A 23,380-nucleotide genomic window follows, 5' to 3' on the forward strand; every position below is an offset into this window, starting at 1 on the left:
GAGCTCCTGACCCAGGAGCACTCCTCGGGACCGAATCCCTTCCACTCGATGAGATATTGAAGAGTGCCCCTGGAAAAACGAGAGTCCAAGATCCTCTTCACCTCGAATTCCTGGTGATCGTCGACCAGGACTGGAGTTGGGGAAGAAGAAGAAGAAGAAAAGGACACAGCAGGCTTAAGGAGAGAGACATGGAAGGCATTCGGGATCCGCATCTCTGGAGGGAGTTGAAGACGAACCGCCACCGGATTGATGATTTCAATGACAGGAAAGGGACCGATGAATCTGGGACCAAGCTTTGGGGTAGGAATCTTCAGGCGGATGTTACGGGTGGAAAGCCAAACTTTGTCACTAGGAGCATAGGGTGGAGCGGAAACCCTCTTCTTGTCGGCAAACCTCTTCTGGACCAGGGAGCTCTTCTGCAGATTAGAGGCAACAGCAGCCCAAATAGCCATCATGTGGGCAGCCTGATCGTTGGCAGCAGGAACATTAGTGAGGAGAAGATCCTGAGGGAACGCCAAAGGATTCTGACCGTAGACACAGAAGAAAGGGGACTGATGCGAGGAAGAATGCAAAGCATTGTTATGGGCGAACTCAGCCCAGGGAAGGAGATCCGACCAGTCGTCTTGGCACAGGGAAACATGGCAGCGAAGAAACTGTTCCAAAGCCTGGTTTACTCTCTCAGCAGCTCCATTGGACTGTGGGTGATAGGCAGAAGAAAATTGCAAAGAAATGTTGAGAGCTTTGCACAAGGATCTCCAGAATCTAGACACGAATTGTGAGCCACGGTCAGAGACGATCTCGGCAGGAAACCCATGGAGACGAAAAATATGTTGGATGAAAAGCTTGGAAAGTTCAGGAGCAGAGGGAAGTTTGTGGAGGGGAATGAAATGAGCCATTTTGCTGAACCTGTCAACGACAACCCAGATGACAGTGTGACCGGAGGAGACAGGCAGATCCACAATAAAATCCATGGCAAGATGAGTCCAAGGACGAGATGGAATGGGTAATGGAAGAAGGAGTCCTTTGGGAGGAGAATGTCCAGACTTGGAAATGGCACAGATGGTACAAGAAGAAACAAAATCTTTAACATCCTTTCTCATGGATGGCCACCACACCAGGCGAGAAAGGAGTTCGGTAGTCTTCTCCACTCCGGGATGACCGGCCTGTTTGGAACTGTGAGCCTGGGATAGGATAGACTGGCGACAATCAGGAGGGACAAAGGCAACCCCTAGAGGAATATTGTCAGGATCAGAAGCTTGAGCGGAAAGGATTTGCGAAGCCAAGGAGGGAAATAGGGCAGCGACGATCTTGGAGGAAGGCACAATGGGTTCAGGATCTTCGGAGCAGGGAATTTCAGGAACAAAACTTCTTGACAAAACATCAGCCTTTCTATTTCTAGAGCCAGGACGAAAGGTGATGACGAAGTTAAAACGGGAGAAGAACAGTGACCATCTGGCTTGTCGAGGATTCAAACGTTTGAGGGACTGGATAAATTCAAGGTTCTTATGGTCTGTAAAGATGGTCACGGGAATGGAGGATCCCTCCAATAAATGTCTCCACTCTTCCAGGGCGAGTTTCACTGCCAATAACTCACGATTCCCCACATCGTAGTTCTGCTCGGAGGAGGAAAATTTCTTAGAAAAGAATGCACAGGGATGTAGCTTCCCATCCAAGGATGATCTCTGTGACAAGACAGCTCCAACTCCCACATCTGAGGCATCGACTTCGAGGAAGAAGGGAAGAAGAAGTTCGGGGTGTCTGAGAATAGGTGCAGAAGAAAAGGCAGTTTTCAAGGCTTCAAAGGCTTCCAAGGCTAGAGGAGGCCAGTGCTGTGGTTTACCCCCTTTGCGGATAAGGGCCAGGATAGGAGAGATCTTGGAAGAGAAACCTTTAATAAATTGTCTGTAATAGTTGGCAAAGCCAATAAACCTTTGGATAGCCTTGACACTTGTGGGGAGGGGCCAATCAAGAATTGCTGAAACCTTGGCTGGATCCATCTTGAAACCCTGCTGGGAGATGATGTACCCAAGAAAAGGGATGGAAGACACTTCAAACGAACACTTTTCCAATTTAGCGAAGAGATTATTCTTTCTTAGGCGAAGAAGAACTTCCTTCACTTGGGAGCGATGCTCGAGGAGATTTTTGGAAAAGATAAGAATGTCATCCAGATAGACGACGACACTTTGCCCCAACAGGTCTCTGAATATATCATTTACAAACTCCTGGAAGACCGTGGGGGCATTACATAGTCCAAACGGCATGACTAGATATTCATAATGCCCGTCTCGGGTATTGAAGGCGGTCTTCCATTCGTCCCCTTCACGAACTCTAATGAGGTTATAGGCACCCCGAAGATCCAGCTTAGTGAAGATCTTGGCCCCTCTTAACTGATCGAAGAGTTCGGATATTAGGGGGAGAGGGTAACGGTTTTTAATGGTGATTTTGTTTAACCCCCTATAGTCGATGCATGGTCGCAGACCTCCGTCCTTCTTTTCGACAAAGAAAAATCCAGCACCAGCAGGGGAAGAAGAAGGGCGGATGAAGCCTCTTTGGAGATTTTCCTGAATGTAGGTCTTCATGGCAGCCGTCTCAGAGGGGGAAAGAGGATAGGTGCGACCCCGGGGAGGCATGGAACCAGGAAGAAGTTCGACCGGACAGTCATAGGGTCGATGAGGAGGAAGGGTCTCTGCAGAGCCCTTATTGAAGACATCAGCAAAATCTTGATAGACGAATGGAAGGGACAACTTGGAAGAAACAGAAGAAACCTTGATAAGGGGTACAGCAGGCAAACAGTTCCGTTGGCAATAGGGGCTCCAGCGGGAGACTTGAGAGGAGGACCAGTCAATGACTGGATTATGGGTGCACAACCAGGGAAGTCCCAAAACGAGTGGAGTTGAAGGGCAATCGATGAGTAGGAAGGCCAATCTCTCCAGATGCATGGTGCCCACTCTAAGAGAAAGTTCAGCGGTGGTTTGAGAAATAATGGCCGAAGACAGAGGGCGGTCATCAATAGCCAACACCCGCAGAGGAGAGGCCAAGGGTTGTAGGGGAACCGCATGACGAGCAGCAAAAACTCTGTCCATGAAATTTCCGGCAGCACCAGAGTCCAGGAAAGCTTGCACTGGGATCTTCTGGGAACCGAATTGGATCTGTGCTGGAAGAAGGAAGCGTTGAGTAGAGGGTTGGGGAGAATGACAAACACCACCCAGATAGGTCTCCCCAAACCTACCTAGGTGCTGGCGTTTCCCGGCTTCACAGGACACTCATGGGCGAAGTGCGATTTGCCCCCACAATACAGGCATAGGCCGGCAGCCCTTCTCCGTAGCTTCTCCTGTTCGGAAAGACGAGCCCGTCCGATCTGCATGGGTTCCTCAGTAGATGGAGCAGAGGAAGCAGAAACCGCAGGAGTAGGAGAGGAAAAAGCAGAAGCCGGATTGAAGAGTAGGGGTCTCTGGAAGCGAGGAGCCAGGGTGGATTGGAACCGGGGATACTTCTTCGAACGCTCTCTGTCGAGCTCGAGTTGAAATTCCCTCTGCCGGGTGTAAACCTTTATAGCCAACACCACCAGATCCTCCCACCGAGAAGGAATTTCCCGGGAGACCAAGTCGTTTTTGATCCGCATGGCTAGGCCGTTGTAGAAGGCGGCATGGTACCCATCATTGTTCCAGGTGGTCTCCGCAACTAGGGTGCGGAACTCAATAGCGTACTCTGGAACAGAGCGAGTGCCTTGCTGGATCTGGAACAGACGAGCAGAGGATGCCATAGCTCGACCAGGGGCATCAAAGACGACCCGAAGTTCACGGATGAAGGCACTGGCGTTGTCAATCAAAGGGTCCCCCTTCTCCCACAGAGGTGATGCCCACTCCAAAGCCTTCCCCTGCAGGCGAGTAATCATGTACCCCACTTTAGCTCGTTCGGATACAAACTGACCTGGCAGCAGGGCGAACTGGATCTCGCACTGGTTGATGAAACCTCTGCATGCATCAGGATCGCCGCTGAAGAGGGGAGGCGCAGGAATGCGAGGTTCCGAAGGCTGAAGTGGGCTTGCAGGAACGGCCACAGGGACCGGGGCCACATGTGACAATGCCGACAGTTTGTCCAGGATAGCTTCAAGAGCCTGAGCGAAGTGTGACTGCTGGGCTTCGTATGACTGCATGCGGGAAGCCAGACCGCGGATAGCGCCACCGACATCAGGTGGAGCTGGAGTCTCCTCCGAAGGGTCCATGGCCCAACTATACTGTAACGGGCCCGAAGGCACAGTAATAGTGTAGACCAAAGAGGAGACCAGACCAGGTTCGAGGTACAAGAGGGTTTATCCAAAGAATCGTCAAAATACAGGCAAATAGGTCAGACCAGGCAGAAGACAAGCAGAATCGAAGAACAGGCAGGAATCGGTACACAAGAATCAAATATAGATAATCACACCCAGGAACTCTGTAGCAGGAACCTATAGTTGGGCAAGGACTGGAAGGGGAAGTAGGTTTAAATAGTCTCTGGGTTGGCGCCAAATTTTGACGCGCTTGCGTCAGACGCAGACGCCAGCGTCCTCACGCTGACGTCTTGACGCCGGCGCCCGATTCTGACGCCGGCGTCCGTTCCGTCGCCGACGACCAATCCGGGAGTGGGAAGAAGGTGAGGTCATAGAGCTGTGCCCAGCAGGAGCCATATGGTGAGGCAGGTGGTCGCCATCTTGGACGCCATCTTGGACGCCATCTTGACGACCTGAGGTAGATTCCATTACACTATGTTTACTAGACCCAGGTCAGACAGTGCCAGTTATTACTTACTTTAATAAAACTTTTAAAGACGTAAGAAAAACCTAGATTTTTTATGCTCCTTGTTAACCGTGCATCTCAAGATATTTTAGTGATTAGTATAGATAAGTAAAATTGAAGCCAAATATATAAACAGATAGTAACAATGTGTCTTTGTTGTGCTCAGGCATATTCATTAGCATACACTCTAGATATAAACGGAGAGCATCAGACTCATCCTATTTATTTCTTCTGTGCAGTCAAACAATCGTCCCTTGTTTGGCTGTTGTGGTGCGCTGCCTAAAAGTCACAAGCTCCTTCATTTGTGGGTGAGAAGGCAGAATTGCAGCTGGAGCTCAACAGAAAAGGAAGATATCAATATATCCAATTGTTTCGCACAGAAAACTCCCCTACTACAGTACCAGCTATCAGACGCATCAAAATAACATTCTTGCACTCACTTAAAGGGAAAATAATGCCCATTTAAAAATGCTTTCTACTCCTAGTTTTAACTGCCGTGTGTTTTTAGGTTAGGTGTGATCAGCCATCTATTATCTACCTTATAAACAAAGCCCAACCCTTTTGTTCAATAGAACTTAAAAATATGCTTTCTGGAAATTAAGTCAATGTTATATGTAAATGAAGTTCAACACAAAGTTTTCATTTCCTGGTTTTACTTACCAGAACACTTGATACTAGTATTTATGCTATGGAAATATTACAAAGGGTAGGTAAAAGGGAGACCTTGCTCAACAGAGAGCGTTATCTGCATAGTTTCCTAAGCACAATTACAATTGTTGTGGGCTGTCCTCCATCTGTTGTATTCAATTAATGGGGTTGTTCACTTTTTTCAATTCAGTTGGTTTCAGTTAGATCACCAGAAATAAAGACTTTTTCCCAATTATTTTCTATTTTCTATTTGTGACTGTTTTTCTAAGTGTAACGTTTAATTTTTCACCTTCTAAAGCAGCATGGAGGGGGGTTGACGACTCTTTAACTGTTCTAAATTGATACATTTAGTTGATACATTCTGTTCCTCAAGTCTGAAGAGGTCTGAAGAGGTGGCTTCTTGCTCTTTGTACTTTTGATATGCAGGTCCCTTATAGGCACCCGGAACTAAGGGTAGATAGAAGAGGCATGTGACTAGGGTGCAATGGTGGGGTTATTAGGCCTACCCCTAGTCTGGTCTCCTGTCCCCCCCTTGCCACTCTGTGTGATCTTTCTCCATGATGTCATTTGTTTGTTAGCTCATGTATAGAGATGGCCAAATTTGGTGTATTTCGCTCAGCCGAAAAATTCACGAAACTGAGAGTTTTCACGGCGGTTTCGCAAATTTATTTGCCGACGGCGAATCCCGGGAATTAGCCACAAATTTGCGCCTGGTGAAAAAATTTGGCCCATCATTACTCATGTGAGGGAGGGGGCCTGGCTAGCTTGGCCCACTTCTGAGCATCGGACCTAAATACAGCCTGTTACTACTGTTTGTAAGTGAAAAAAGTTCCACCACTATCTGTCTTCAATGACCAATGAGAAACATATACCCAACAAATCAGTACCGGTGGTGCACTGACCATTAGTTACCTGGTTAGTATATTCAGCGTTATGTGAGTATACATTTCTAACTTTTAATGTGATTAATGGATGATTTGAATTATAGCAGGTGCTGTGCCATTCTGAATGTATGGACTTTACCTCAACAAGTTCACATAAAATTCACTGAAATTCACATAGTTAACAATCAATCATTTCAGACCAAGGTCTATAACATACTCATCACAATAGAATTTTAGTTCTGTGGCACTGTAACATGTTTATTTATCTCTCTGCTTTTTTTCTTTCATGGATTTACAGGCCTTTTGGTAAAGAAACCTCCTCCACAAAAGATCTGCACCCTTCTACAAACCCTGCGACATCTAATGTAAAGCCCAGCATCCTCAGGCTGCAAAAACAATTATCTTTAAGTAACTTCTACATTGATGTCGCACATCAGGGAAGTCATGCTGGGAAGGCGGAGGAGTCTCACATGAGAATGGATAGCAGGACATTCTGTAAAAATTCAGTTCTTCATAATGGAGCTAATGAGAATTTGCATCCATCGTTGGGCAACTTACCAGCTGGGTAAGTCATATCAACAACATGGATACCCTTTGCTTTTAGGGTTTCATAAGAGCTGTACAGTACAAAGAAGATTAGTGGAGCCATTGTGCTGACCATTAATGAGTCCTGAAACCAAAAGCGCCTCCTTCTGTGTTTCTCCTTCTGGGATCCGCTTTCAGCTTTTGAAAGGAAATCACAACAGCAAAAATCAAATAGTACTAAACTCATAATAACACAATAGATTTTACTGTGTGGTACAATACCTCCCTTCATATCCCTCCCAACAGGGTGCAAACACGATAAACTGCAGAGTAGTATAATTACATAAGCATCTGCACACAGAACTAGGGCTTCAGAAGAATATAATCACAGTGCAGTAATATAAACACACATTGTAGCAATGGTCAGCTAGAAATGGTAAATAATTTGACATTACTTGAAAATATGGTGCCATAAAATATATTTCAACAGCACCGAATGTATATGAGAAAACTTACAAGCACACATGTGAATAAATGTGGGAGGCTGGTGCTTATAGCAACAATAAACCCTCAAAAGCGTGTCATTAACAAGAGAATGGTGTGAAAATAAACCATAAATACAGAAAGCAGTTGGTTTCCATTAAAGTGAATTTTTTTTGGCCTTGACAGGGAATACTGCACTTATCTAAAGACATGTTCTTGTTTTCTGCTCCTTGCCATTCATTGTCATTTTTTTTGGTATGGCATAGACTGAGAGTGATATTCTGATTAAATCTTTTATTGGCTTTCATTTTTTTATTATTTGTGTTTGAGTTGTTTAGAGTTGAATTGTTGTTTGAGTTATTTAGATTTTATATTCAGCAGCTCTCCGCTTTGCAATTTTAGCAATCTGGTTGCTATTGCCCAAGTTACCCTAGCAGCCATGCATCGATTTGAGTAAAAAAACTGGGATATGCTTAGGAGAGAAGAAATGACACAGAAGCAATATGCAAATGCTCTATAAGCTATTATAGAGCTTTTGTTTTTTTTAGATGGGGTCACTGCCCCCCATGTGTCAGTTGGATAGAGTCAGAACAAGAAGGCAAATAATTAAAAATGAGAAAAATGAGAAAAAATGAAGGCCAATAAAAAGGTGCTTAGACTTAGCCATCCTATACTAAAAGTTGACTTAAAGGTGAACCACCCCTTTAAAAAGTAACAAACACTTCCCAAATGGACCCCCCTCAGAATTAGTGACATTAGTAGTACCGTGGCCCAGTGGTTTGCATTTTTGTTTTGCAAGTGTTTAGTGTCCTCAGCATGATTTCAAACGTTTGCAAGCAGTTTGAAGTGGTAATTTACTATATACTACATTTGACTATCCAACACTTGTCATTTGTTCATTTGATAACTGCTAATTACACAGGTTAAATCATTTTCATCTAACAAACATGTATTTTCCAACAACCTGTACTCCTGATGCTCTACAGTGCATCAAATACTTTTCATATGTTTACAGGTCTTCAACTCAGAATGAAAATTCCACCACAAATATTAATCTAACGTCCACCCAAGAGAGTTCTCACAGCCATATACAAGATGATGCGGAACACATTTATGAAACACTCCCATTCTATGCCATGACTGACTGTACTGATGGAATCTATGAGGATCCAGATTCACTGAGAGACGAAGAAACCCCACCACCAGATTACAAATACCCAATGCAAGTAAACCAAAACTATCACACCATTTGGATAAGATAAATTGTGAATAATCAAAAACCAAAAGAAGAGAAAGTATGACCCTTGTTTTTTGGTTGTATTTATATTACATCCAACGGAAGGTGCTACCCTTGTGTGTATAAAATTTTGAATAATGTACTCCTATTGTCAAATAGAAGGGTATTATAAGTCACCAAGGCTAGGTGCTTTTATAGAGGTCAAGGACTTCTAATATCCTCATATTTTACAAAAGGGGGTATATTATTTATTATTATAATACATAGTTATGTAATGTGACAGAATTTACAAAACGAAGCAATGACTATAACTGATGACATCACCAAGCACCTTTTATAGGTATATAATTTGCAGGATATTCATGGTTCTCTTATATTATTACATAATAATTCCTTCTCATAAACTGGCTATTTGGACCATTATTTAAGGTAACTAAATACAATCACTTGGGGGTGCCTAACATTTGGCATCCCAAGTACAAAAATACTTTCCTTTTCCTTTAATGGGTTTGAGTACATTTCTCAGAGTTCGCTATTTCACTATTTGCATAATGTAACTTGTTATGCCATATTATAGCAACAAATGACCAGTTCCTTGTTAAAACTTTTGATTTGTTTCTATTAAAATTGTCATTTATTTGTTCACCTACCTCTCAACTGTTCTGTGTATCAATGGACAGTCGTTATTTGTGCATGCAAAAAGCGTCTTGGTTTATTGGAAAAAAGTCAGATTTAGGGATAGATTGTTGGCATAGCATGGCATAACTGAAGTATATTGGTAGGACTGGGGTGTGGCCAAACTCATACAAACGGAGCAAATGTAAAGGACACTGTGTAGTTTATATGGGCACTTTTTACTTTAACAGAATGTGAACAATAAGTACTTAAATAATAGATCCAAAACTGTCTTTTGCTTAATGTAACGTTAATTCACTGAAAGATGTGAATTATTACAAGAATATTCAAAAAAGTTTTGCTTCTAAAAAAGAAAAAAAGGATTTGCACATCATTCACCAATAAGTTGCCTATTTCTTTTTAGTATTGCTTGAAAAGCTGCCAGCTCTCTTTTCCAGTAACCTGTGTACATAGACTTGTGGTGACTCCTGTTCAAGATGCAAATCCCTGCTGTGATCAAAATGCGGTGTGTGTGGCACAGCCCTTTAATGTGTATTTGCAGGTATGGGATCTGTAATCTGGAAACCTGTGATCCAGAAATCTTGGAATTACGGGAATGCCATCTCCCATAGACTCCGTTTTAATCAAAGTATTCACATTTTTAAAGATGATTTATTTTTCCTCTGTAATAATAAAACAGTTCCTTGTACTTTGTCCAAACTAAGATATAATTAAGCCGTATTGGGAGCAAAACCAGCCTACTGGGTCTTTTTAATGTTTACATGGTTTTCTAGTAGACTTAAGGTATGAGGATCCAAATTACAGAAAGATACATTATCCAGAAACCCCCAAGTCCAGAGCATTCTGGATACCAGGTCCCATACCTGTATTATACTACATAAAACAGTCCTACTTTGTAGACAATTACAAGGAATTTTCTTACTTCTGTCTATTTCTTTCTGTTATTTTATCAATAGCTCATTCCCCAAAGGAAACAACACTGCAAATATAGCACTTATTGCATCTGAGGATTCCAATATCATTTATGATGATGCCGAGGGCCTAGGCACAACCATGCTGCCTGAAGTGGATGAACTTATACAATCTGAGGAACACTATGTTGAACAGTTAAACTATTTAACTTCTACCATTCGGCCAAAACTTGAGAAGGTGAGTAAACGAAATAGATGTGCGCAGACTATACTGTATTATAGTTGTTCAGTCTTTAACTGTGTTCCCAGTGTTGTGGAAAGGGCATGCTGAAAAAAATTGTGATGGGCTCATAAATGCCTCGACCCTTACTGCAAGGAAATGTAGATAGTTGATTAATCTGTTTTTACACAGGGCAGTTACTTTACTCCATGTCCCTTTTTGGTGCAACACTGGATCATAACAAAGTCACAGTTGCTTAAAAGGATACTGTCATGGGAAAAACATTTTTTTTCAAAATTAATCAGTTAATAGTGCTGCTCCAGCAGAATTCTGCACTGAAATCCATTTCTCAAAAGAGCAAACAGATTTTTTTATATTCAATTTCGAAATCTGACATGGGGTTAGACATTTTGTCAATTTCCCAGCTGCCCCAAGTCATGTGACTTGTGCTCTGATAAACTTCAATCACTCTTTACTGCTGTACTGCAAGTTGGAGTGATATCACCTCTCCCTTTTCCCCCCAGCAGCCAAACAAAAGAACAATGGGAAGTTAACCAGATAACAGCTCCCTAACACAAGATAACAGCTGCCTGGTAGATCTAAGAACAACACTCAATAGTAAAAACCCATGTCTCACTGAGACACATTCAGTTACATTGAGAAGGAAAAACAGCAGCCTGCCAGAAAGCATTTCTCTCCTAAAGTGCAGGCACAAGTCACATGACCAGGGGCAGCTGGGAAATTGACAAAATGTCTAGCCCCATGTCAGATTTCAAAATTGAATATAAAAAAATCTGTTTGCTCTTTTGAGAAATGGATTTCAGTGCAGAATTCTGCTGTAGCAGCACTATTAACTGATGCGTTTTGAAAAAAAACATGTTTTCCGATGACAGGATCCCTTTAAAGAGTAAAATAATTTCCAATCAATGTGCAATGACAAATTAGCAATCACTGACACTCCCTGGAACTCTCATCCACTCCCTCTGGTTCCCTATGAGTGTGTACCAAACAGTTTAGGTACCTGTGCATTGGATGATTTCGTTTTAACAGCAATGGTGTCTACAATGTGTGATTCTTATAGCAAGCTAATGGAAGTATATAATGAAATGTCTTTCTCTGCCGGAGCAGAGATATTGGCAATTATCTCACTAAGGAAGCAGAAAGAGATAGTAATCAGTAATATGTTTTTTGTTGCTGCTTCACCTTCAGAAATGTCCCTTGAGATCTTAATGATATTTCAGCAATGGATTAATCAAAGACATTACAATGACATCCAGTCTAGTGAACTGTGACTATTGTGCTGCATTCCAGATAAATGGAGTTGACGTGAGGACTCTTTTTTGCAACGTGGATGAGATTCTTCAGGTGGCTAAATTGTTCCTGGCAGACTTAAAAAATATGGAGTGCAATGGGCAGTACCATCTGAAGCAAATTGGTACGTATTACAGGGCAATGTTGTTTGTTTTTCAATTCTGATCATGAAAAAAAAAATATCTTTTTATTACATTGCATTTGCCATCAGGTCTGCTGAGTTCCGCCATTATGGAGTCCTAGGTAAATCATGTTCATGAACTTCTCCCAAAAGTAATTTTATAAAGAAGTGTAGAAATCATTATATGCTTTCAAGACTTCTGCCCCTTTCTATTGCTAAAAGTGGAAGGAACTGCTTTTTTTCTAAAGCTGAATTCTTGTCCTTTTTGCTACCCCAGATCTCATTTTTAAAAACTAAATAAGCACTATGACATAATCTCACAAGTTACTTTTAAGTGGTGGCAAAATTACTTGGGACACCTTGAATATCACATTTTAAACCTAATTGTAGTCATTGTGTGCTCCACGGAGCATTACTAAAAGCCAACGAAAATACAAGGTCAATTTTAGTTTCTCTGCCTCCTTTAGAGTTAAATGGCAGTTCCTACCACTGGTGTTTTTTACCCGATTTCCACCTGAGCACATACACTAAATTAGAGTAGCCTAAGGCTAGTGTACATGGAATGAAATACAGACATACAGAGACAACAGGTTGTGAGAAATGCATTCATAGGGGTTGGTTTTCAAAGCAGAATTGATACCAGTTGATTCAGAAGGAGCAAGTAGTTGGTGGGGATTAGTAAGGTTATCATTGAAATGTACAGTACCTGAGCTTTAATGCAAAACTGAAAATAGTAGGCTTGATACTTGAACAGAAGTTAGAATTGACACAGTAAAATAAAGCAAGTTGCAGTGGTAGCCCAGTGGTATAGAGAGCCCAGTGGGACTCAGCAATCTCAGTATATACTGGTAAAGCAGGTAAACTTCTGGAAGATTTGATGGGTTACACCATTGAGTGTGTATGCATAAAAACATATTTTTCTGTATTTTACAGTATGATATCCTACTTGATATGCTCTTTGCTCGTACCCCTAAAAAATCGGACCAAAAGATGTGTTTATGTGCTTTTAGGAGAACTGTTCCTGAATTTCAGCACAGACATGCAGAATACATACAGCACATACTGCTGGGAATATCAACGATCCCTCTCTCTTCTGGAGCAATACAAGGAGAGTGAAATATACCTGCACATTAAAGAGCTCCTGCATTCTGGATTGTGAGTTACATAGAAATGTAAAATCTGAATCCCAATAAGCAATAGGGTGGTTTGCAAAGGTGGTTTACAGAAAGCCCTGATCAAAAGTATCACCAGAGGGAAAACGGGCAACAAACACTTGGAAAATATGTATTTACTAAATCCGGCCTTTCTTAAAAGGGTTGATCACCTTTGAGTTAACTTTTAGTATGATGTAGAGAGTGATATTCTGAGACAATTTGCAATTGGATTTCATTTTTTTTTTATTATTATTATTTGTGGATTTTGAGCTATTTAGCTTTTTATTCAGCAGTTCTCTATCTTGCAATTTGAGGTATCTGGAAGGGTTGCAAAAGTAGCAATAACCATAAATGTGTGGCTTTACAGAGCATTTTGTTTTTAGATGGGGTCCATGACTAGGGATGTCGCGGACTGTTCGCCGGCGAACTTGTTCGCGCGAACATCGGCTGTTCGCGTCCGCCGCAAGTTCGCGAACGTCGCGCGACGTTCGCCATTTTGGGTTCGCCTTACCTGACGCTTTTTTTTGACCTCTCACCCCAGACCAGCAGATACATGGCAGCCAATCAGGAAGCTCTCCCTCCTGGACCACCCCCACACCCCCTGGACCACTCCCCTTCCATATATAAACTGAAGCCCTGCAGCGTTTTTTCATTCTGCCTGTGTGTGCTTGGAAGAGCTAGTGTAGGGAGAGAGCTGCTAGTGATTTCACTGATTTGAGGGACAGTTGATAGTAAGTTTGCTGGCTAGTAATCTACTTGATACTGCTCTGTATTGGAGGGACAGAAGTCTGCAGGGATTTGAGGGACATTTTAGGGTAGCTTTGCTGGCTAGTAATCTACCTTCTACTGCAGTGCTCTGTATGTAGCTGCCTGCTGTGGGCACTGATCTCTTCTGATCTCATCTGCTGACTGCTGTAATAACCCAATAGTCCTTGTAAGGACTGCTTTTATTTTCTTTTTTGTTGTTTTACTTTGCTACTTTAACAGCCAAGTGCTATTAGTCTAGCAGTGTTGGGGAGTGGGACTGGTGTGCTACTGTGCTGCTCCTAGTAGTTCAGCAGCACCAACCCGAGAATATTTTTTTTTTTTAATATACATATAATTTTTTTTTTATTTTACTTATCTTACTGTTCTTTAAGGTGTCCAGTGCTGTTTGCTGTTCTTCATAGTAGTGCACCAATAGTAGTGCACTTGCAGGCATTATTTGCCCAGTGGCCATCTAGCTGTGTGAGCTTGTTCACATTCTGTCTAAATATCAATAATAATACCGTCTCCAGAAACACCACCTGAGTGACGTTTTTCAAGCAGCAATAATATATTCCGTATCCACCACTGCTGTAGTGTATACGTTGACCTTGTAGGCATTATTTGCCCAGTGTGTTCTTCATTTTCAAACCACTGCCACTTAGCTGTGTGAGCTTTTTCACATTCTGTCTAAATATCAATAATAATACCGTCTCCAAAAACACCACCTGAGTGACGTTTTTCAAGCAGCAATAATATATTCCGTATCCACCACTGCTGTAGTGTATACGTTGACCTTGTAGGCATTATTTGCCCAGTGTGTTCTTCATTTTCAAACCCTTGCCACTTAGCTGTGTGAGCTTGTTCACATTCTGTCTAAATATCAATAATAATACCGTCTCCAGAAACACCACCTGAGTGACGTTTTTCAAGCAGCAATAATATATTCCGTATCCACCACTGCTGTAGTGTATACGTTGACCTTGTAGGCATTATTTGCCCAGTGTGTTCTTCATTTTCAAACCACTGCCACTTAGCTGTGTGAGCTTTTTCACATTCTGTCTAAATATCAATAATAATACCGTCTCCAGAAACACCACCTGAGTGACGTTTTTCAAGCAGCAATAATATATTCCATATCCACCACTGCTGTAGTGTATATGTTGACCTTGTAGGCATTATTTGCCCAGTGTATTCTTCATTTTCAAACCACTGCCACTTAGCTGTGTGAGCTTGTTCACATTCTGTCTAAATATCAATAATAATACCGTCTCCAGAAACACCACCTGAGTGACGTTTTTCAAGCAGCAATAATATATTCCGTATCCACCACTGCTGTAGTGTATACGTTGACCTTGTAGGCATTATTTGCCCAGTGTGTTCTTCATTTTCAAACCACTGCCACTTAGCTGTGTGAGCTTGTTCACATTCTGTCTAAATATCAATAATAATACCGTCTCCAGAAACACCACCTGAGTGACGTTTTTCAAGCAGCAATAATATATTCCGTATCCACCACTGCTGTAGTGTATACGTTGACCTTGTAGGCATTATTTGCCCAGTGTGTTCTTCATTTTCAAACCACTGCCACTTAGCTGTGTGAGCTTGTTCACATTCTGTCTAAATATCAATAATAATACCGTCTCCAGAAACACCACCTGAGTGACGTTTTTCAAGCAGCAATAATATATTCCGTATCCACCACTGCTGTAGTGTATACGTTGACCTTGTAGGCATTATTTGCCCAGTGTGTTCTTCATTTTCAAACCACTGCCACTTAGCTGTGTGAGCTTGTTCACATTCTGTCTAAATATCAATAATAATACCGTCTCCAGAAACACCACCTGAGTGACGTTTTTCAAGCAGCAATAATATATTCTGTATCCACCACTGCTGTAGTGTATACGTTGACCTTGTAGGCATTATTTGCCCAGTGTGTTCTTCATTTTCAAACCACTGCCATCTAGCTGTGTGAGCTTGTTCACATTCTGTCTAAATATCAATAATAATACCGTCTCCAGAAACACCACCCGAGTGACGTTTTTCAGGCAGCAATAATATATTCCGTATCCACTAGAGATGTCGCGAACTGTTCGCCGGCGAACTTGTTCGCGCGAACATCGGGTGTTCGCGCTCGCCGGAAGTTCGCGAACGTCGCGCGACGTTCGCCATTTTGGGTTCGCCATTGTTGGCGCTTTTTTTTGCCCTCTCACCCCAGACCAGCAGGTACATGGCAGCCAATCAGGAAGCTCTCCCCTGGACCACTCCCCTTCCCTATAAAAACCGAAGCCCTGCAGCGTTTTTTCACTCTGCCTGTGTGTGCTGAAGAGATAGTGTAGGGAGAGAGCTGCTGCCTGTTAGTGATTTCAGGGACAGTTGAAAGTTTGCTGGCTAGTAATCGTTTTGATACTGCTCTGTTATTGGAGGGACAGAAGTCTGCAGGGGTTTGAGGGACATTTAAGCTTAGGTAGCTTTGCTGGCTAGTAATCTACCTTCTACTGCAGTGCTCTGTATGTAGCTGCAGTGGGCAGCTGTCCTGCTTCTGATCTCATCTGCTGACTGCTGCAATAACAGTAGTCCTTGTAAGGACTGCTTTTATTTATTTTTTTGTTGTTTTACTACTACTACTACTACTACTACTATAAGAGCCCAGTGCTATTAGTCTAGCAGTGTTGGGGAGTGGGACTGGTGTGCTAATCTGCTGCTCCTAGTAGTTCAGCAGCACCAACTTTAATTTTTTTTTTTTAACATTCATTTTTTTTTTATTTTACTTTTTTTTATTTTACTACCGCTGTAGTAGTGTATAAGTTGACCTTTTAGGCATTATTTGCCCTGTAGGCATTATTTGCACACTGTTTTCTTCAACCCGCCATCGAGCTGTGTGACCTTGTTCACATTCTGTCTAAATATCCATAATATTACCGTCTCCAGAAAAAACACCGGAGTCACTTTTTTCAAGCAGCCATAATATATTTTACGTAATCCGTATCCACCGCTGTAGTAGTGTATACGTTGGCCTTGTAGGCATTATTTGCACACTGTTTTCTTCAACCCGCCATCGAGCTGTGTGACCTTGTTCACATTCTGTCTAAATATCCATAATATTACCGTCTCCAGAAAAAACACCGGAGTCACTTTTTTCAAGCAGCCATAATATATTTTACGTAATCCGTATCCACCGCTGTAGTAGTGTATACGTTGGCCTTGTAGGCATTATTTGCACACTGTTTTCTTCAACCCGCCATCGAGCTGTGTGACCTTGTTCACATTCTGTCTAAATATCCATAATATTACCGTCTCCAGAAAAAACACCGGAGTCACTTTTTTCAAGCAGCATTCATATATTTTACGTAATCCGTATCCACCGCTGTAGTAGTGTATACGTTGGCCTTGTAGGCATTATTTGCACACTGTTTTCTTCAACCCGCCATCGAGCTGTGTGACCTTGTTCACATTCTGTCTAAATATCCATAATATTACCGTCTCCAGAAAAAACACCGGAGTCACTTTTTTCAAGCAGCATTCATATATTTTACGTAATCCGTATCCACCGCTGTAGTAGTGTATACGTTGGCCTTGTAGGCATTATTTGCACACTGTTTTCTTCAACCCGCCATCGAGCTGTGTGACCTTGTTCACATTCTGTCTAAATATCCATAATATTACCGTCTCCAGAAAAAACACCGGAGTCACTTTTTTCAAGCAGCATTCATATATTTTACGTAATCCGTATCCACCGCTGTAGTAGTGTATACGTTGGCCTTGTAGGCATTATTTGCACACTGTTTTCTTCAACCCGCCATCGAGCTGTGTGACCTTGTTCACATTCTGTCTAAATATCCATAATATTACCGTCTCCAGAAAAAACACCGGAGTCACTTTTTTCAAGCAGCATTCATATATTTTACGTAATCCGTATCCACCGCTGTAGTAGTGTATACGTTGACCTTGTAGGCATTATTTGCACACTGTTTTCTTCAACCCGCCATCGAGCTGTGTGAGCTTGTTCACATTTTGTCTAAATATTGATAATATTATCGTCTCTAGAAAAACCACTTGAGTTACTTTTTTTCAAGCAGCATTCATATATTTTACGTAATCCGTATCCACCGCTGTAGTAGTGTATACGTTGGCCTTGTAGGCATTATTTGCACACTGTTTTCTTCAACCCGCCATCGAGCTGTGTGAGCTTGTTCACATTTTGTCTAAATATTGATAATATTATCGTCTCTAGAAAAACCACTTGAGTTACTTTTTTTCAAGCAGCATTCATATATTTTACGTAATCCGTATCCACCGCTGTAGTAGTGTATACGTTGACCTTGTAGGCATTATTTGCACACTGTTTTCTTCAACCCGCCATCGAGCTGTGTGAGCTTGTTCACATTTTGTCTAAATATTGATAATATTATCGTCTCTAGAAAAACCACTTGAGTTACTTTTTTTCAAGCAGCATTCATATATTTTATGTAATCCGTATCCACCGCTGTAGTAGTGTATACGTTGACCTTGTAGGCATTATTTGCACACTGTTTTCTTCAACCCGCCATCGAGCTGTGTGAGCTTGTTCACATTTTGTCTAAATATTGATAATATTATCGTCTCTAGAAAAACCACTTGAGTTACTTTTTTTCAAGCAGCATTCATATATTTTACGTAATCCGTATCCACCGCTGTAGTAGTGTATACGTTGACCTTGTAGGCATTATTTGCACAGTGTTTTCTTCAACCCGCCATCTAGCTGTGTGTATTATCGTTTCCAGAAAAACCAACTGAGTTTTTGTTGTTGTTGTTGTTTTTTTAAAAATAATGCCAGGCAAAGGCAGGCCGCCACGCAGAGGCCGTGCTAGGGGCCGTGCTGCTATGCAATCCTGTGGCCCTAGCAAATTGCCTAGTTTTAAAAAGCCAATGACCCTGAACTCCCAAAATGCTGAAGAGGTAGTTGACTGGCTTACACAGCACACCCCATCCTCTACCGTTTCTAACTTTACCACAACATCCTCCTCATCCTCCACTGCTATGGCCACCCCACGTAACACTTCCTCCACCACCGGTGCCCCTTCTTCACTGGGGTCAGAGGAGTTATTTTCCAATGAGTTTCTTGAACTGAGTAATGCGCAACCATTATTGCCAGAAGAAGATGAAGGAGATGAGGACCTTACACCAGATTTAATTCTGGCAGAGAACACGATAGAGATGGACATAATGAGTGATGAGGAGGAGGTCCCCGCTGCTGCTTCCTTCTGTGATGTGTCAGAAGAAATTGATGCATCTGAGGAGAATGATGATGAGGAGATTGATGTTTTGTGGGTGCCTAGTAGAAGAGAGCAAGAGGAGGGTAGTTCAGATGGAGAGACGGAGAGTCAGAGAGGCAGTAGGAGAATAAGACTTAGAAGAAGCAGGGAGGACAGCCCGCAGGGATCAGTAGGGCAACAACATGTATCGGCACCTGTGTTCAGCCGGCCAACGCACCCGCCATTGCCGCCAATACCGCCAACTCCGCCAACTTCTACTGTTACCGCCAGATCGCACACTTCCAAAAAGTCAGCAGTGTGGGATTTTTTTAATGTGTGTGCCTCTGACAAAAGCATTGTAATTTGCAATGAGTGCAGTCAGAAACTGAGCCTTGGTAAGCCCAACAGCCACATAGGTACAACTTCTATGCGAAGGCACATGAGCGGCAAGCACAAAGCACTTTGGGAGCAACACCTCAAAGGCAACAGGCAAACTAAAAGCCACACTCCTTCTGGTCCAGCATCTTACTGCTCTACCTCTGCTCTCCTTGACCCGTCTGAACCACCCTCCACTCCGCCTTCCACCTTGACCACCTGTTCCCATTCCCAGTCATCTGCCACCAGCCAAGTTTCTGTGAAGGCCATGTTTGAGCGTAAGAAGCCAATGTCTGACTGTCACCCCCTTGCCCGGCGTCTGACAGCTGGCTTGTCTGCACTCTTAGCCCGCCAGCTTTTACCATACCAGCTGGTGGACTCTGAGGCCTTCCGCAAATTTGTAGCAATTGGGACACCGCAGTGGAAGGTACCCAGCCGCAATTTTTTTTCTAAAAAGGGAATACCACACCTGTACCAACATGTGCAGAGCCAAGTTACCGCATCTCTGTCACTTAGTGTTGGGCCAAAGGTCCATATGACTACTGACGCATGGTCCTCCAAGCATGGTCAGGGCAGGTATGTCACCTACACTGCCCACTGGGTGAACTTGGTAATGGCTGGGAAGCAGGGAATGGGTAGCTCAACAACAACAGTGGAGTTGGTGTCACCGCCACGGATTGCACGCGGTTCTGCCACCACCTCTACTCCTCCATCGCTCTCTACCTCGTCTTCTTCTTCTTCTTACTCTGCTGCTGGGTCCTCCTTCTCCTCCTCCACACCTGTGCACCCCCAGCTCCCCCTAGGCTATTCGACGTGCCAGGTACGCCGTTGTCACGCTGTCTTGGGGATGACGTGCCTGGAAAGCAAAAACCATACCGGATCTGTACTCCTGTCATCTCTGCAGTCACAGGCCGATCGGTGGCTGACCCCACACCAACTGCAGATCGGAAAAGTGGTGTGTGACAATGGAAGCAATCTGTTGGCAGCGTTGAGACTAGGCAATTTAACACATGTGCCCTGCATGGCACATGTGTTAAATTTAATAGTCCAACGTTTTGTCTCCAAGTACCCAGGATTCCAGGACGTTCTCACCCAGTCCAGAAAGGTGTCGGCCCATTTCAGGCGTTCCTACACAGCCATGGCACGCCTTGCTGACATTCAGCAGCGCTACAACATGCCAGTCAGGCATTTGATTTCTGACAGCCAGACTCGCTGGAATTCAACGCTCCTTATGTTGGAACGTCTGCTGCAACAACAAAGGGCCGTCAACGAGTACCTTTTTGAACTGGGTGGTAGGACTGGATCTGCACAGCTGGGGATTTTTTTCCCCCGTTACTGGGTGCTTATGCGCGATGCCTGCAGGCTCATGCGACCTTTTGAAGAGGTGACAAATATGGTCAGTCGCACCGAAGGCACCATCAGCGACCTAATACCCTTCGCTTTATTCCTGGAGCGTGCCGTGCGACGAGTGACAGATGAGGCTGTAGACCAGCGTGACGAGGAGCAGGAAGCGCACGATTTCTGGTCGGAATCACCAGAACGAACCCAGGCACCTGCTGCAACGCAGGGAGAGGTGTCAGAAGTGGAGTCAGAGGAGGAAGGTGGCTTTGTGGAGGAGGAGGACCAACAGGAGCAGGCTTCCCAGGGGGCTGGTGGTGACCTTTTGGGGACCCCTGGTCTTGTACGTGGCTGGGGGGAGGAGACCGTGGATGATGCAGTCCTTGATAACGAGGAAGCGGAGATGGATACCTCTGCATCCAACCTTGTGAGAATGGGGTCTTTCATGCTGTCATGCCTGTTGAAGGACCCCCGTATCAAGAGGCTTAAGGAGAAGGACCTGTACTGGGTCACGACTCTACTAGACCCTCGGTACAAGCATAAAGTGGCAGAAATGTTACCAACATACCACAAGTCTGAAAGGATGCTGCATTTACAAACCAGCCTGCAAAACATGTTGTACAATGCTTTTAAGGGTGATGTCACTTCAGGAACTCATCAACATTCCAGGGGCAGAGGTGCCAGTAATCCTGCCACGAGCGCACCTGCAAGGACAAAGCACTTTGGCCACTCTGTAACGTCAGACATGCAAATGTTTTTCAGCCCAAGGCAGCGGCAGAACCCTTCGGGATCCACCCTCAAAGAACGCCTCGACCGGCAGGTAGCGGACTACCTGGCATTAACTGCAGATATCGACACTCTGAGGAGCGATGAACCCCTGGACTACTGGGTGCGCAGGCTTGATCTGTGGCCAGAGCTGTCACAATTTGCCATGAACCTCTTGTCTTGCCCCGCCTCAAGTGTCCTCTCAGAAAGGACCTTCAGTGCAGCAGGAGGGATTGTAACTGAGAAGAGAACTCGCCTAGGTCACAAAAGTGTGGATTACCTGACCTTTATTAAAATGAATGAGGGGTGGATCTCGGAGGGTTACTGCACGCCGGAAGACTTGTTCTGAGTTTCTGATTCTGACTCCCCATGCAGCTGTCCTTCTCTGCACGCCTCATGACTCCACATACAGCTGTCCTTTAGCGTCCTCCTCCCTCCACCACCGTTACAAACTAGGGTGCAAACCCTATTGGTTTAATTTGAATCCAGGTAAATCCTGAGTTTTTCTGGCCTCTGTGCTTCAGTGGCTGCGACCAAAAAAAACAGAATATTTTCAGCATTTATATGGCATATTTTTTCTGGCCTCTGTGCTTCAGTGGCTGCGACCAAAAAAACCAGAATATTTTCAGCATTTATATGGCATATTTTTCCTGGCCTCTGTGCTTCAGTGGCTGCGACCAAAAAAATTGAATATTTTCAGCATTTATATGGCATATTTTTTCTGGCCTCTGTGCTTCAGTGGCTGCGACTAAAAAAAACAGAATATTTTCAGCATTTATATGGCATATTTTTCCTGGCATCTGTGCTTCAGTGGCTGCGACCAAAAAAATTGAATATTTTCAGCATTTATATGGCATATTTTTTCTGGCCTCTGTGCTTCAGTGGCTGCGACTAAAAAAAATGAATATTTTCAGCATTTATATGGCATATTTTTTCTGGCCTCTGTGCTTCAGTGGCTGCGACCAAAAAAACAGAATATTTTCAGCATTTATATGGCATATTTTTCCTGGCCTCTGTGCTTCAGTGGCTGCGACCAAAAAATTGAATATTTTCAGCATTTATATGGCATATTTTTTCTGGCCTCTGTGCTTCAGTGGCTGCGACTAAAAAAAACAGAATATTTTCAGCATTTATATGGCATATTTTTCCTGGCCTCTGTGCTTCAGTGGCTGCGACCAAAAAAATTGAATATTTTCAGCATTTATATGGCATATTTTTTCTGGCCTCTGTGCTTCAGTGGCTGCGACAAAAATAAATGAATATTTTCAGCATTTATATGGCATATTTTTTCTGGCCTCTGTGCTTCAGTGGCTGTGACAAAAAAATGAATATTTTCAGCATTTATATGGCATATTTTTTCTGGCCTCTGTGCTTCAGTGGCTGCGACTAAAAAAACAGAATATTTTCAGCATTTATATGGCATATTTTTTCTGGCCTCTGTGCTGCAGTGGCTGCGACCAAAAAAAAACAGAATATTTTAAGCATTTATATGGCATATTTTTTCTGGCCTCTGTGCTTCAGTGGCTGCGACCAAAAAAATTGAATATTTTCAGCATTTATATGGCATATTTTTTCTGGCCTCTGTGCTTCAGTGTCTGCGACAAAATTTTTTTATATTGTTAGCATTTATATGGCATATTTTTCCTGGCCTCTGTGCTGCAGTGGCTGCGACCAAAAAAAAATTAATATTGTTTGCATTTATATGGCATATTTTTTCTGGCCTCTGTGCTGCAGTGGCTGCGACAAAAAAAAATTAATATTGTTTGCATTTATATGGCATATTTTTTCTGGCCTCTGTGCTGCAGTGGCTGCCACAAAAAAAAATTAATATTTTCAGCATTTATATGGCATATTGTTTCTGGACTTCTGGTTCAGTGGCTGCGACAAAAAAAACATAATTTTTCAGGAAAGTACACATGCCTAATTTTTCAGGGTTCTGCAACAGTGGCAAAATCGCATCTTTTATGGTCACCGCAGGTGATCAATAAAGTAGACCAAAACTGGGCCCACACTGCAGAA

General features: G+C 43.1%; 1 protein-coding gene across 3 annotated transcripts in view; it reads left to right on the forward strand.

The window, feature by feature from the left end:
- The window catches only part of arhgef37.L (Rho guanine nucleotide exchange factor 37 L homeolog), a 49,480-nt gene that overhangs the window by 12,502 nt on the left and 13,598 nt on the right, over positions 1-23,380 (forward strand). For 2 of the 3 annotated variants that reach the window (XM_018252187.1, XM_041586212.1), the window contains exons 2-6: positions 6,606-6,872; positions 8,331-8,537; positions 10,145-10,337; positions 11,631-11,754; positions 12,762-12,906. In XM_018252187.1, the coding sequence (XP_018107676.1) occupies positions 6,606-6,872; positions 8,331-8,537; positions 10,145-10,337; positions 11,631-11,754; positions 12,762-12,906 (936 nt within the window). Of the gene's footprint in view, positions 1-6,338; positions 6,359-6,605; positions 6,873-8,330; positions 8,538-10,144; positions 10,338-11,630; positions 11,755-12,761; positions 12,907-23,380 lie in introns of those variants that run through there. The other variant, XM_018252188.2, reaches the window with a different exon arrangement.

Source organism: Xenopus laevis, chromosome 3L (genome assembly GCF_017654675.1).
Source record: "Xenopus laevis strain J_2021 chromosome 3L, Xenopus_laevis_v10.1, whole genome shotgun sequence".
NCBI classification, from domain to species: Eukaryota; Metazoa; Chordata; class Amphibia; order Anura; family Pipidae; genus Xenopus; species Xenopus laevis.